General features: G+C 46.2%; 1 protein-coding gene across 2 annotated transcripts in view; it reads right to left on the minus strand.

Moving 5' to 3' along the window:
• ankrd44 (ankyrin repeat domain 44) overlaps positions 1-15993 on the minus strand; it is a 36796-nt gene that overhangs the window by 8418 nt on the left and 12385 nt on the right. For both annotated transcript variants that reach the window (XM_056289575.1, XM_056289576.1), the window contains exons 5-18: positions 14742-14942; positions 13279-13366; positions 12785-12927; positions 12368-12580; positions 11979-12057; positions 10515-10629; positions 10268-10350; positions 7584-7647; positions 6882-6950; positions 5264-5404; positions 4284-4349; positions 2175-2286; positions 846-917; positions 113-314 (exon numbers count right to left, since the gene is read on the minus strand). In XM_056289575.1, the coding sequence (XP_056145550.1) occupies positions 113-314; positions 846-917; positions 2175-2286; positions 4284-4349; positions 5264-5404; positions 6882-6950; positions 7584-7647; positions 10268-10350; positions 10515-10629; positions 11979-12057; positions 12368-12580; positions 12785-12927; positions 13279-13366; positions 14742-14942 (1648 nt within the window). The remainder of the gene's footprint in view (positions 1-112; positions 315-845; positions 918-2174; positions 2287-4283; positions 4350-5263; positions 5405-6881; positions 6951-7583; positions 7648-10267; positions 10351-10514; positions 10630-11978; positions 12058-12367; positions 12581-12784; positions 12928-13278; positions 13367-14741; positions 14943-15993) is intronic.

Raw genomic sequence — 15993 nt, forward strand, 5'->3', positions numbered from 1 at the left:
ACAGAGACAAATCGAGGGAAAGTCAAAAGCAAAAAGTAAAATGTTGGAGTAAGATGGCTAATTTCAATATAAAAGAAAGGAATCGCAAATATTGTCATGCTGGTAGACGTACCCGCCAGGTGCACAGGGGTGCGACCATATTGACTATCTATGGTGCGCGGTGACGCCCCCTGGCTGAGGAGTGTGTGGACGCAGTCAGTGTGTCCTCGTAGGGCAGCCAAGGCCAGGGGGGTCCTGCCTGCCTCATCCCCCTGGTCCACCTCTCTCTCCCCCTGCAGCAGCACCTCCAGGGCCTGCGCATGGCCGTGGTATGCCTGGAGGGAAAGATATCAGAGTCCTGTATCAGCAGGGACACACCCACATCCCTCACAAATTAGATTTACTGAATTACATGCAGACAGACGATCCAATAGAAAGACTGAATGAACATTCACTCTCCCGACCACAAACTGAGAATCCCTATATCACCTCTCTCCCATATAGGCTCTCATGTACAAACTTCACCTCTCCCGAACTGTATAAAGTCCTTAAAGTTTGCTTATTTTTATATTTTGTTTATTTTTTACTTTTACTTTCTCTTTAAAAATAAAACCCTGAATGGCAGAGGAAAATTAAACTTTTTGTTTTGATATACACTTTGTAATATATACTGCTGTGAAAAATAAAGAATTTCAAAAAAATAAAAGACTGAATGACAAATACAGACTGTAAAGTTGAAGGCTAGGTGACAAAAACAACTTAAATGAATAACAGAAACTCAGCACATACATTTCTAACTATTATTTCAGGGATACGTGTGTGTGTGTGTGTGTGTGTGTGTGTGTGTGCGTGCGCGCACAACTTACAGCCAGGTGCAGTGGGCTCCTGGCGCTGAGGGAGTCAGGGTCTTCCTGGTGGCTCTCATCTCTGTCCAGCAGCTGCAGATCACAACACACATTCAACACCAGGTTGACATCCTCCACCTAGTTCAACGCCCGCCCCTGTGTACTTCATCAACTGAATATTCAGAAATATTGCAATGCAAATCAGCGTTGCACAATAGACTGAACAACGATTTCATTTTTTTTGGGGGGGGGCCCACTTGGCCAATTACCCTACTCTTCCGAGCTGTCACGGTCACTGCTCCACCCCCTCGGCCGATCCGGGGAGGGCTGCAGACTACCACATGCCTCATCTGATACACGTGGCGTCACCAGCCGCTTCTTTTCACCTGACAATGAGGAGTTTCACCAGGGGGACGTAGCGCATGGGAGGATCACGCTATTCCCCCCAGTTCCCCCCGAACAGGCGCCCCGACCGACCAGAGGAGACGCTAGTGCAGCGACCAGGACATATACCCACGTCTGGCTTCCCACCCGCAGACACGGCGAATTGTGTCTGTAGGGACATCTGACCAAACCGGAGGTAACACGAGGATTCGAACCAGTGACCGCCGTGTTAGAAGGCAACGGAATAGACCATCATGCCAAATGGACGCCCACGATATATTTCTGCAAACTTTTGATTTTGCAATTCCAGAACATCAACTGAAATTCTACATATCCCTGTGTTGGTAGGCAACGGAATAGACCGCCACGCCACCCGGACGCCCCACTGAACATGATTTTAATAAGTGGGCTAGCATGAAAGTTAAACCAAGCAAATCTTGATGTATTTACATTGTTAAAGGGAAGCTGGCACGAGAAGGTTTTATAGAGAAGGAAGCAACCAGAGCAGCACCAGAGAAACCCATCAAAAACCTTAGGAGATGATGTGGTTTAACGTTAAATGACAGACTGCAGATTCAAGAGTAAAACTGAAGCTAATTCAAAGACTTGAGGTCATAGGGCAGGCAAAGCGCCCAGGAAAGTTGATGTGTTGCCTGCAATTTGATTTGCTACCAAGGAAAATGCAACCAATGGCATACATCACACATCTCTATAACCTTTTGAGCATTGTAATTTGAACAAAGTTGAATGATTTTTCATTACTTAAATGTTCCATGCTGTAAAATGAGATAGCAGACACCTGGAATGAAGTTGCGTGGCGTCCAGAGAAAATATGATCTATCAGCGGTCGGAGAAAACACCTGGAGTCACTACCAAATAATAACCAAACTATTTCCTGCAGGTGGCCACAGAGGCACTCTATATCTGATTATAATATGAGTGGCGTGTGCATGTATTTACACTGACCAGTTCCAGACAGTGTCTGTGTCCGTAGGCAGCTGCGTAGTGGACGGGACTGTAGCCCTGTTTGTCTTTCAGAGAGGCCGTAGCGCCGCTCTGTAACAGGAACTCCAAACACCTGGCACACACAAAACACTTCTCACTCAAAACACAGCCACGGTATCATTACAGGAGAATCCAGCCGACACACACACGGAGACCGAGTTGGTTTCTTTAACCACATTCTACCCATACTACCTGTGAGATTTTACCAAGTGACAGCATATCGTGATTTAGCCAGGTTGTGTGTCTGCATAGCTATTCTAATCTGTGGGCCTGTTTATACCTGGTATTAACATGTGTCTTGGGTGATCCAGTCACACGTAGACAGCTCTAAGTATGTCAGTTCACACCAGGCATTACAATGCATCTCCACATGCGTCTCGAGTGACCACTTGTGACTGGATCTCACCTCCCAACTGTGTATGCAAATAAACACATACATCGCTGTGTTAGGAGGGTAAGGAATCTGACGAGGGAAATTAAAGCGTCATGCGCCAACTGTTTGCCTTCTTAAATTTTGTGTTCAAAATACACAGCAAAAGTTGAAAATCACTGTTTTATGTGGGGAAATGTAAATGTCTGAACACTAGAGTTTGTAATTCTCAACCCGAAACCTGTCAGGCTCGACCCGATCATGTCGGTTCAGGCTCAGATTGTTTAATTATTCCAGTGGGTTTGAGAGGGTCGGGCTCTGTGCTGCGGTGGATAAATTAACTTTAACCTGAAGTTGAACTTGAACGTGCAAGCGGGCGGAGGCCCTTCCACAGTTGTGGATCTGATGTGTGTCAGAAATTACAGATGAGGTACATAAAAAAAAAAACCCCAGAGTGGCCCGAGACACATAAGTGTTTACACTTCAAATGCCATGTGGATAAATGCATCCCAGGCCAGCTCCGAATGTGGGCTGAGCGATCGGCTGTCAGGACGCATTGAGGAGGCATTAATGGGTGAATTCACACCTGTACTTCGAGCTGTCCACTTGTGATCGGATCACTCAAGACGCATGCTAATGACAGGTGTAAACAGCCTTTGTGTCATTTTCACGAAATTGTCTTTTGTCAATATTAAGACAAAATGATCAAACAGTTCTGGAAATCAATCTTAATTATTTGCGATTAAAGGTGAGTTTAATCATTTGATTAAAATCACTTTTTGGTCATTATAGATGTATGCAAAGGACATTTCCCCCCCTTTTTTTTCCTCCCCAATTGTATCTGGCCAATTACCCCAATCTTCCGAGCCGTCCCAGTCGCTGCTCCACCCCCTCTGCCGATCCGGGGAGGACTGCAGACTACCACATGTCTCCTCCGATACATGTGGAGTCACCAGCCCCTTCTTTTCACCTGACAGTGAGGAGTTTCACCAGGGGGACATAGTACGTGGGAGAATCACGCTATTCCCCCCAGTTCTCCCTCCCTCCCGAACAGGCGCCCCAACCGACCGGAGGAGGCGCTAGTGCAGCGACCAGAACACATACCCACATCCGGCTTCCCACCCGCAGACACGGCCAATTGTGTCTGTAGGGACACCCGACCAAGCCGGGGGTAACGTAGGGATTTGAACTGGCAATCCCTGTGTTGGTAGGCAACGGAATAGACCGCAAAGGATATTTAATATCTACATTAATCTGAGTCATTTTCATGAAATTGTCTTTTCTCAATGTTTGCGACAAACTAAACACTACGTGACATCAATCTTATTTGACAGGAGAGAAACAGTGAGTTGAATCACTCCCCTAAACACATTTCTCGATCACTACAGATGTATACAAAGAATGTTCAAATAAGAGACACGTTTGTGTGTTTGTGCAGGTATTCTGTTATTTGCTCTCTGTAGACCTTTAACAGTGTCTTCACAGACAGCTACATGCAGTGAAGCTACACACCAGCAACGGTTATACTGCTAGCACATGTGAAGTTGTAAGACCGACCATGGATTCACCTGAAGCAGACCAACAAACGGTTGTGTGCTACAATAACAAAAGTGTGGGCAACTATAGAGTTTGTTAAGTTAGTGACCAAGGAAAGAAACATATGGAGGAGAGGAGAGGAAGAGAGTTGAGGGTGAACTCACAGTGCTGCCTCCTTCTCCTTCTCGGCCTGAACCCCCTCACTCTCCGGCTCCAGAGCCACACGCCGCCTATAAAAAAAAGCAGAGAACAGAAGGCAGGGTGTGAAGAGAAGGTGAGATGTTCAGAGAAGAACATCTCACCTTCGGGTTGGTGTGATTACCGAGTTTTAGGCTGCATCAGATAGGGTGGGGCAGAAAACCCTCAGGGGGGCCACACTTGTTGGCAATCGGCCCACCCCCATCATTACCTTAATATAACCCCTGGTTGCCATGGAAACAAGAGGTGCGGCCCACCAGCTCCATCTATACATAGCAAGCGCTGCCAGCCTCTCAGCTTATCGGTACAGCGCCAGGTGGGGGATGTCCACAAGTTAATTTTTTCACGGTCGATTGATCAGTGGGTGGTCATAACAACTAGTCACATAATCGGCATGCAAGTAAACATTTAATCGACAAGGTAACGATAAGCAAGCTAAACCAGGCATGTCACCAGTTAGCCCCGCTGTCTGGATTTACACGTATTACATTGTAATGCGTGTAATATGCGTATCTCCTGTCAGCCGACTTGTTCATCAGTCTGCTATTATCGAACCCTAGCCTTTTCAATGTATACTATAATGACTATAGACTATTTAAAATTAAATAATATAAACAAACATATCACACAGGCCAACTTTGCACAAAATCGATTATTCAATTTTTCCGACTCATCCCTTGTACCGGGCAACCAAGTGTGAGGAGAGTGGCTCAATCTTAAAAGCTGTCTCTAAAAGTGTATCCCTTAATACTTCCTGTTTCCATTTCTCTTTGCCTTGCTTATCAAAACTCAAAGCAGGTCTGAGAGCTCCTCCTGTCCCTCCTTCTGTTAGTAAAGTCTGAAGGTGATGAGATGTGACCAGTGACACAAAGACAAGAAACCAGAGGAACCCTTAATGAGACACTGTGTTTGCAGGTGTCCCCTCCACACACACAAATGCACACACCTTCTGTCCAGGTCTGAGGCAGCGGCATAGTGCAGAGCGGAGCGGCCCCATTGGTCAGTGGCGTTGATGCAGGTTCCACACGCCACCAGAGTCTCCAGGCACTGGTAGTGGCGGCTGGCAGCCGCATAGTGGAGCGGGGTTCTGGGAGAGAGGAAGAGAGGAGGGGAGGGCATCCAGACACACGCACATGCACACATAGACACACACACACACAAAGTGTTTGAACATGAATCACATGAAGCAAGGAACTTTGATTTGGACTACGACAGTTAGTTTTAGTTGGTTCCTAGAACTATGAAGAGATGGCTCTGACTACACATGTTCATCCTACACATGCACGCCTACAGGAACAAGGAGTAAAATAGCAGCTGAACCTATGCAAGTTTTGATCTTGTTCCTGCACTGCCTCAATGCCTTACAAAAAAGCCCCTTAAGGGCATCCAGGTAGCATAGCAGCCTATTCCGTTGCCTACCAGCACGGGGATCCCGATTCGAATCCCCGTGTTACCTCCAGCTTGGTTGGGCATCCCTACAGACACAATTGGCCGTGTCTGCGGGTGGGAAGCTGGATGTGGGTATGTGTCCTGGTTGCTGCACTAGCGCCTCCTCTGGTCGGTCAGGGCACCTTTTTGTGGGGGAGGGGGAACTGGGGGGAATAGCGTGATCCTCCCACGCGCTACGTCCCCAAGTGAAACTCCTCACTGTAGGTGAAAAGAAGCAGCTGGCAACTCCACATGTATCGGAGGAGGCATGTGGTAGTCTGCAGCCCTCCTCTGACCGGCAGAGCGGTGGAGCAGAGATCAGGACGGCTCGGAAGAGTGGGGTAATTGGCCAAGTACAACTGGGGAGAAAAGGGGGGGGGGATATAGAAAAAGCCCCTCAAATATATAAGATAAGATAAGATAGGGTCCGCGGTGGTGTAGCGGTCTACGCATCGGCTTTGTGTTGATGCAGTTGCCCAATGGGGACTGGGGTTCGCGCCTCGGTCTCGTCACATCCGACTATGGCCGGACTCGATGAAGCAGCAATAATTGGCAACGCTGTCTTCGGGAGGAGGGCAGAGTTGGCTTGTGTTTGTCACATGAATGCGTCTCCGTGTGTGTCAGAAAAAGCAGTGGTTCGGCCTGGATTCGCCTTGTCACGAAAGTGGCGGGGCGCCTCCTTTGAGACTGCCGGCCACAGAGATGCAGTTGGCGAATGCATGCAGTACGAGGACGGGTGTTTGAACTAAAATAGGGATCGATTGGCCACTAAATTGGGAGCAAAAGGGAAAAATCAGAAATAAATTAAAAAAAGATAAGATAAGGTACTTTATTGTCACTGTGCGCACACAACGAAATTACATTTGGTGACTCTAGACAAATATATCCCTTCGATATAACATTTGTACTGCCTCCATCCATATGCATGTTCATTACTATCTCATTGTTTATGTTGTGGGATCATTCTCTTTGTTTACAATTATCAATAAAGGGAGTGGGCGAGAAGAGCTTGAACGATATGGTAAATTTTCAATTCAGCCTCCAGCAAGACATATGTATGTTGTTGGAAGACATATGTTGTGTAATGGTACTTTAATTGGGCTAACAACCCACATACACCATGTATACTGACTTACCTGCCGCAGTTGTCCCTCCTGTTGTGATCTCCACCACTGCTCAGAAGCAACTTCACACACTCTACGTTACTGTCCAGAGACAAGAGCAAAAGTAATTAAGGAGATGCTGAAAAATGTAAACTACATTTCCCCCCCGCCCCCTTTTTCTCCCTAATTGTATCCAGCCAATTACCCCACTCTTCCGAGCTGTCCCGATCTCTGCTCCACCCCCTCTGCTGATCCAGGGAGGGCTGCAGACTACCACATGCCTCCTCCGATACATGTGGAGTTGCCAGCCGCTTCTTTTCACCTGACTGTGAGGAGTGTCACCAGGGGGATGTAGCGTGTGGGAGGATCACGCTAGTCCCCCCAGTTCCCCCTCCCCCCAAACAGGCACCCTGACCGACCAGAGGAGGCGCTAGTGCAGCGACCAGGACACATACCCACATCCGGCTTCCCACCCGCAGACACGGCCAATTGTGTCTGTAGGAACGCCCGACCACACCGGAGGTAACACGGGGATTCGAACCGCCGATCCCTGTGTTGGTAGGCAACGGAATAGACCGCTACGCTACCCGGACGCCCCCTTAAACTGCATTTTTTATACAAATACCTCCCAGGCCTCCCAGTTAGTGCATGCTGTGACAGGCTGCAGTGATCAATGATCCTGATCTTAGAAATTGCAATGGCTCGAGGATGGACAGCGAGGCAGATGGATCTTACCCTCCAGCAGCAGCAGCGTGCAGACAGGTCCTCCCGAGACTGTCAGGCGTGTCTATCTGGAAGCCTGCAGACAGGACCAAGTCGTTACACATTATGCTAAACCTCCGACCTGAGGGGGACAGTGCAGGCCGGGGGAAAGGAGGCCAGACAACACACAGCAGCAGCCACAGAGAGAGGAAGAGAAAGACACGAGGGGGAGGAGGAGGGGTGGAGAGAAAGACAGGTGTTAGTGTGAGAGGCGTAAAAACAAGACCCGATTACCAGGTTAGGTGACAGTGTACAACAGACATGCATGTGCAAGAGCACACAGAACAAGTGTGCGCACACATACACTTCACACAGTTTGCACATTGAGCACGAACACCGGTGACACAATATATGCTCACAAGCACAGAAAAGGACAGACTGAAAGAGTGATCAACGGAGGAGTCTGAAAGGAAAGTAGCCACAAGCAGGCAATGTTATTTTTGACACTTTTTATGAACAATCTTGATTCGCAGCCTTTCCTAGCAGCTGAACCCTCGTCCATACCAGAATGGACTAAGCATGGTTTTAGTCGTCTGTCTCTTGAAACAGAGGCGTGCTCATTTTGATCAGTGCTGCTGTCTACACCGGCTACATGGAGGAACATGATGTTGCCATTTCAGTTCGGTGTCACTCCAATCTGGCCTATCGTTTCAGCTTATTAGTCTATTTTTTTTCCTTTACATTGAATTTAGCCACAATTATGGCACAGTCTTTTGAGAAATGCAATACCAACCTTGAAAAACAGAAAATGACATTATAGTGACCATTATAGTGCTGGAGGAGTGAAATGCAATAGCTACATATATTTCATTCAAAGTTAATTTCATTGTGCATAAAAGTTCAAAGTAAAATAATCCAGTATGCGTTTTTTTTTTACTTGTGGCATCATAACTGCATGCTTATGTTACAAAACAATCACGTGTTCATTGCATTTCAACGTTGGATCATGTCAACTGTGTTTTGTGTAGGCATGAACTCTGTTCAATAGTGAAGACAAATTCAAATAACTGCACTGCTAACACCCAAAATATTGGCTTCTAAACAGTATGTCCATCCATCCATCATCCAAGCCGCTTATCTGAATTCGGTTCACGGGATGCTGGAGCCTATCCCAGCAGTCATTGAGCGGCAGGCGGGGAGACACCCTGGACAGGCTGCCAGACCATCACAGGGCATCCCACACACATACCTAGGGACAATTTAGTATGGCTGATTCACCTGACCTACATGTCTTTGGACTGTGGGAGGAAACCGGAACACCTGGAGGAAAACCCACACAATGGGGAGAACATGCAACCTCCACACAAAGGACGACTTGGGTTGACCCCCAAGGCTGGACAACCCCGGGGTTCGAACCCAGGACCTTCTTTCTGTGAGGCGACTGTGCTAACTACTGCGCCACTGTGCTGCCCCTAAACAATATGTATATAACGTATATGTAAACAATATAAAAATTTATTCATAAGCACTATTTTTAAACTTTTTTTAACCATAACTACTAAAACTTACTCAGTGGGCCACATGGTGTGTTTTCATCATAATTACAACACTTAACATATGTCATTACAGAGCTATGGGAGAGTAATGAAGACAAGTAAACTAAAAGTTACCAATACTTTACCTTCTGGTTCAAGACTAAATTAAGGATTCAGAGAATTTATAGTGCCAACATAACACCATCTATTTATATATCCATCTACCCATAATGATATCCATCAACATTTATAGACAAAATGTACAAAATTGGGGGAAATTTCCCCCTGTGCCTGATTACTGTGCGGCTGAAAGGAAACCAGCGTGGGAACAAAAGGAAGATGGTTTCAGGTCACCGATGTACTGCTTACATGATGGACCAGTTTATGCAAGGGCAACCTCCGTACACGGTGGTCCTGACAACTCACAACAACTGCAGCTGTATTGAGAACTCCAGCACATGTAAATCCCCCCTTTGTTGTTCAGTACAGCAAAGGAGCTTCATGGAGAGCTCAGTGTCCCTCTGCCCTGTGTCTCTGGCCACAAATTAAGGGAAATTGCCTGGGAATTGTAAAGCAGAGCACAGAATCTGGAGCCAGAATGGACACTTGTCCTTTGACCCATAACTTAATATTTGCTGGATTCCACCAGCCTTTGCCTATTGTCTCTTATGCATTTCATAATACTCTGAAAATGAATTAGGGAGAAATGGTCTGACGAGAGACGAGGCAAATTTTCAACAGTGCAAAAGCAATGACAAACAATTTTAGATGAAACCCAGACGTTTCCCACTAACATACTCCAACAAGAGCATTCGAAACAGAATACATGCTTGTCTAGAGAGACGAGCCCATTAACCATGCGTAATCACACTGTGTAAGGCCTTGTTTATTACTGGAATAGTGTGACTTGAATCTGGCCAAGGCTGAATAGCCGTTCTTGTAAAGGAATTCACCACTGGGAGGGAGAAAAGACAGCAGGGCTATAACTCTCCTGCTCTGCAACGGATCACCATCTTCTTCAAAAGCTATCGAGGAGTTGACTTTCACTCCCACTTTTCTATCCATTACCACCAATAGGCCATTAGGGCCCCTATAGATTATGGTGCAGGCACAATGTCCACCCGATACAATGATAAGCCTCTCACGTGCTCAGGGAGTCTTTTAATGCCATTGGTGTCATACCTGAGGAAAGCAGCTTCCGGCAGCAGTCAGAATGAGCATTCAAGGCAGCCAGGTGGAGAGGGAACATTCCATGGATGCCTCGCCTACAGAGAAGCATATGAAATGTGACAAAGGCAGGTTTGGCAACTTTAACAGCCTGTTTCAGGTAGTTTTCAAAAACATTGTTCAGTGCATTTTTGCCACATGAAAACATCTGCATGCTTCCCAACAGGTTTGTGAGTGTGCGCACACACACACACACACACACCTTGTGCAGTCTGCTCCGCTAGTGATGAGCGTGTTGATTAGGAGCTCGTGGCCATGGCGGGCAGCAATGTGGAGTGGGGTGTTGCCGTCCTTGTCCACACTATCAATCTCCCCGCCTACAAGAAAAAAAAGCATTGGGTTGAGGGGTGGCTGAGAACACGCCTGTGAAAGATCATGTAACACTAGGGCTGCCCTGAATACAATTTTTTGGGCTTCAGAGCTTCGGTTGTAATCAACAGCAAATATTTGGCTATTTGGAGCTTCGGCAGCAGCGGGGGGGACAACATGACTCGGGAAGGACTCAACCAGACATTGTGTCTCCATTTTTGACTGAGATGGCTGGCATGGCGCCGCAACACGTGTCTTTCGAGTTAACTAAAGGCATTAACTGTTAAGGATTCTGTTTTTCTACAGTATTGCTGTGTCTGTTTTCATTTGTTAATAAAAAACATTTTCCAAAAGGTTTGGTGTGTTTGATGCACGTTTGTAATCCCGAGGGATTTGGTTGAACGACGTCCTATCTATGAAATTCGTGTGACATAATAAAAGCTCGTGACAGTTACTTCTCATCATGGATAAAATTATAGACCTACATAAATGCTCATTATAATAGGCTCTGAATCCAAGACGACGCCTGACAAAGCACTGTGAAACAGAAGCACAGAAACTGCATACTAACGCCGACAAAGTTAAGATTTGATATTTATATTTACTTATAATTTCTTTATTGTCATTTCTCAGTACTCACAAATTTTGCCCTCTGCATTTAACCCTTCCTATACACTAGGAGCAGTGGACGGGGCCAACTCCAGCGCCACCTTCCGTCAGCTATTAGCCTAAGTCTATAACGTTTTACAACCTGAACCCAACAAGAGTCTAAAAGAGATATAAAACACCCATATTTCTGTTGTAACAATACTTTTAATTAGATAGCCATAACAGTAGGCTTAATGATGTAATATGCCGACATTTTTCTGACAAAGAAATCACAAATCACTCTGAAATACAAATTATAATTTTTACCAATTACCAACACAGTGAAGAATGAAAAATAAATGAAGGGACTGTAATGAATACAACGAGGTAGTGCATTTATAATAACAGCGGCACAGCTGAAGTCTTCCGACATTTTGTCTTCCCTTAAACGGCCAACGTGAACTGAAGTGTGACGTCACTGCTGTGCGTGAGAGGGATGTCAGGCGCCTAAGCTGAGACAGTACATATTTCCACGTTTTAACAGTGCGATTAAAAAGTGTAAATATAGTACAAGAATGTGCCGACAAAATGTATTTTTGCAGTTCACCTTAATTGATAGCCTACATTTAGCAAAAAAACAAAAAAAACAAATATCTGAATCCCAAAATGAAAACCGAATACCTACCCAGTGAACAAATATCCAGATAGCCGAGTACTCGGTTCCAGCCCTAAATGAAACACATCACTTAAAACCCAAAAGGGTACTTACCATTCTGGATAAGGGTCTGGGAACGTGTGAAGCGTCCGTGTACCGCTGTCATATGCAGGGGGCTCTTCCCGTCTCGACTCTGAGGGAGCAAGGGAGGGAGAGAAAGGAAACAGTCAGGGGGAGAGAACCTGCCAGATGGCATCACCAAACACCTCTCTCGTTGGTTGACGAAGTTGCCAGGACTGCAGACAGGTACAATGAAACGTATGCTAATACAGATGAGAACGCCTGCATTCCACCACTTCGCTATTTCACTATCGCCGGATTTTGAAGCAGCTGAAAACTGAGACCCTGTTTAATGGTGACCGCTGTCAGATGCTGAACAATGTTACTCCTTTTCCTTTTCAACACACCCAAATTGCACGGAGGCGGCCATTCAGATGAAGTACCTGCACATTGACGTCGGCCCCGTTGTTGACTAGAAACTCCAGGCAGAGGGCGCCGTGCGTGGAGGCGGCGGCAAAGTGCAGCGGTGTGAAGCCCTTGTTGTTGGGCTGGCTGACGTTGGCACCGTAGTCAATCAGCTCGCTGACCACTGCATCCTGGCCATTGAAGCAGGCCACGTGGAGCGCCGTGTTTCCGTACGCATTGGACTCATCTATCTGGAGTTAGGGAGAATGAAAAGAATTGATTTCATACCTATATTCATCAAAGATAAGGGGAGGGCAAGCCTGAGTAGGTGCACACATTCGTATCACTGTGCTTATAAAGTGATGAGACGTGTGACATGAGTGTTTGTTTGTGTATCACTGGGATCATGTGCCTAGGTCTGTGTCCGGATGTGTGTGTGTGTTTGTGTATCATACCTCCACAGCCAAATTCAGCAGGTGTTTGACCACTGCGATCTGGCCACTGGAGGCTGCTGTGTGGAGGGCAGTGTAACCCCGCTTGTCTTTACAGCTGATCTCTGCCCCTTGGCTCACCAGAAGGCACACAACATCCAGGTGACCTGTAGAGGGAGCAACAGAGCAATCGTATAATATGCAAAACAGCCATCCTATGAGGCAATACACAATTTCGGTTCTAGCTATTTCCCTGAAAAAAATGCCGTAAGTTTGTGTGAGTTCTGAGTCACGCTGGCGCTTAAGATGGAGCACTTTTGACATCTGATACACCTGAGCATTGTTTACAACTGGATGATAGAACTACAAATCACAAATAGGTTCTTTGGCCATTAGATTACTCAGACTCATCTTTTTTTCTTCTTTAAAAACAAAGCTGCAGCCATCTCCTTCCATGAATGGAGATGTGGCGTACAACAAGATAAACTGTGAGGAAAACCATCTCTATCCATCCTTACCCATGAAAGCTGCCCAGTGCAGTGCTCGACCATCCTTCTTATCAAAGGCATTGATGTTGGCTCCTTTTGCAAGGAGGAGGCTCACCATCTGACACAGCAAGTAAGGAAGAGAGGGAGAAGTCAGTACAAGTGATGAGTCAGGTGTGCATGTGTGTGTGTGTGTGCGCGTTTGTGTGTTTGTACACCCACCTGAATGTTTATATGCATGCATGCATATGTGTGGGCATTTGAGCATTTGTGTCTGTCAATGTGTTGTGGGGGCGAACTTTATATAACCACATTCTAAATAAATCTTATCAGGCAGAGTTACTGCATAAACAAGCTTGAGGGAGCACTGAGCAGAAAAAGAGGCTGGCCATTTAGGCCCTCAAATTCAGCCGCCCCTGCCAGCATTAAGTTTTGAGATTATGCGTGGGGGAGTCTATGAAATAACAAGAAACATGTCAAAAGAAAAAAAGAAATTGGCTTGACTGACTTTAAGTGCATACAGACATGAAAATATGAAAAAGATGTTCAGGTACAATCCTGAAGATAACGCGCAAACCACTGTCTTTTTAGATACTTCTCATCACTGACGAATTTAACACTATGGCTAATCCGCAAAAATCCAGATTATGAGCACTTTTGTGGTTGCTCATTTTTTGATTACTGTGGAGTAGCCATTTCCTGGGAAATATGTTACAATGCATAGCTTTTTCTTTTGCCCCCCCCTTTTCTCCCAACTGTACCTGGCCAATTACCCCACTCTTCCAAGCCATCCCTATCGCTGCTCCACCCCCTCTGCCGATCCGGGGAGGGCTGCAGACTACCACATGCCTCCTCCAATACATGTGAAATTAACAGCCACTTCTTTTCACCTGACAGTGAGGAGTACGTAGTGCGTGGGAGAATCACGCTATTCTCCCCAGTTCCCCCTCCCCCCCCTGAACAGGTGCACCGACCAAAGAAAGGACGTACTAGTGCAATGACCAGGACACATACCCACATCCGGCTTCCCACTTGCAGACATGGCCAATTGTGTCTGTAGGGATGCCCAACCAAGCCGGAGGTAACAAGGGGATTTGAACCGGCGATCCCTGTGTTGGTAGGCAACGGAACAGACCGCTACACTACCTGGATGCCCCACAATGCATAGCATTTTACACCGTAAAAAGGCCATCAGCGTTGATTTTTAAGAAAAAGTGAAGCTGTCATGGCTAGCAGGCAGATATTTCCAATAGAACCCATGAAAGATCTTTACCAACAGATACTACAACGTCAGTGGCTAAAATCCAGGTTCAACTAATGTTTCCTTGGACCCTGGTTGGGAAGATAACACAACAACACCAGCAATGTTTGCTTTTGAACTAATCTCTGGGGTACCGTAGTGGTAAATATCACTGCAATTGCTAGTATCACTGTAGGTTTCAGTAGTTTGAACAAAATCCCATATGTCTGTCAGTCGCCACTAATTTCTGCAGTACCTCTGTGTGGCCGTTGAGGGCGGCGTGGTGCAGGGCGGTGCGACCGCCACGGTCTGACACGTTGACGCTACTGAGCAGCTGGATGATGACCTCGGCACATCGCAGCGCGTTATTCGCCGCGGCCACGTGCAGCGGCGTCTGCCAATTCTTGTCCCGGGCATTCACGTCAGCAGAGTGGCGGATCAGCACGCGCACCGCCTCCTGTGAGAGCACGTAGGGAAAGGGCAAGTTTAAGTGGGTGCGTGTATGAAATAATAAAAAAAGATATTAATACAACTGTAACACTGAGTATTTTTTCAAGATCACGCAGATGCCATTTAGTCACTGCTAAAGTTAATGTGTTCGGACAACAAATCCATTACAAAAACAAGTCCGTTACAAGATACAAACATAAAGAAGAAACTCACACCAGGAAATCAGATTGTCCCTCAGCTAGCCTGAGTGAATGGTTTCTACGAGCAAGTAGAGCTGGGCAATAAATTGATTTTATCAATTAATTCGAATTTATGGTTTAGGATGATGTTTAAAATTGAAAATCGATTTTCACTTTAACTTGGGTAATTATGGTACGGAACCGCCACTGCTTCCCGGCTCCCTTAGTTCATAGTACAATCAAATACAGTGACCCTGTCATAGATGAACTCTTGGACATGGCCTCACTGATGGAGCCAAGGTTCCGGACAACTTACACTGACCATGACAAGGTGGAACAAATTAAGAAAAGAGCTGTCTCAGAGCTGATATCACTGCCCACACACAAAAATCCCACCACAGCCTGGCTCAGCTGTGCAGGTGCACCAAGAAGAAGCCCAGCCTGAGCCGAAGAAGAAGAAAACTTAAGCAAGCTTCTTCAAGAAGAAAGTGCCACCTTCCTGCCAGTCAGAGGCAAACAAAATTGAAATTGAGCTGGCAACCTACTTGTTGTCCTCTGGCACAGACCCAGACACTGATCTACTTCAGTGGTGGAAGTGCCACGAAGCAATCTTCCCAAGGCTCAGTAATCTGGCCAAGAAATAGTTCTCTATCCCTGCTACAAGCGCCCTGTCAGAGAAGGTCTTTGGTGTGTGTGTGTGTGGGAGGGGGGGAGCACTGTAACATGCCACGGGGGACACCTCAAGCCAGAGGCAGTAAACAGGCTTGTGTTCCTTGCAACAACAAAAAAACTGTAAAAATACTTTGAAAGACATTACAAGCACCTCATGTATGATTTTGATATTTAGCATGCAAATAACATATGTTTAATTTTGTTTAC

Source organism: Lampris incognitus, chromosome 11 (assembly GCF_029633865.1).
Source record: "Lampris incognitus isolate fLamInc1 chromosome 11, fLamInc1.hap2, whole genome shotgun sequence".
Taxonomy (NCBI): domain Eukaryota; kingdom Metazoa; phylum Chordata; class Actinopteri; order Lampriformes; family Lampridae; genus Lampris; species Lampris incognitus.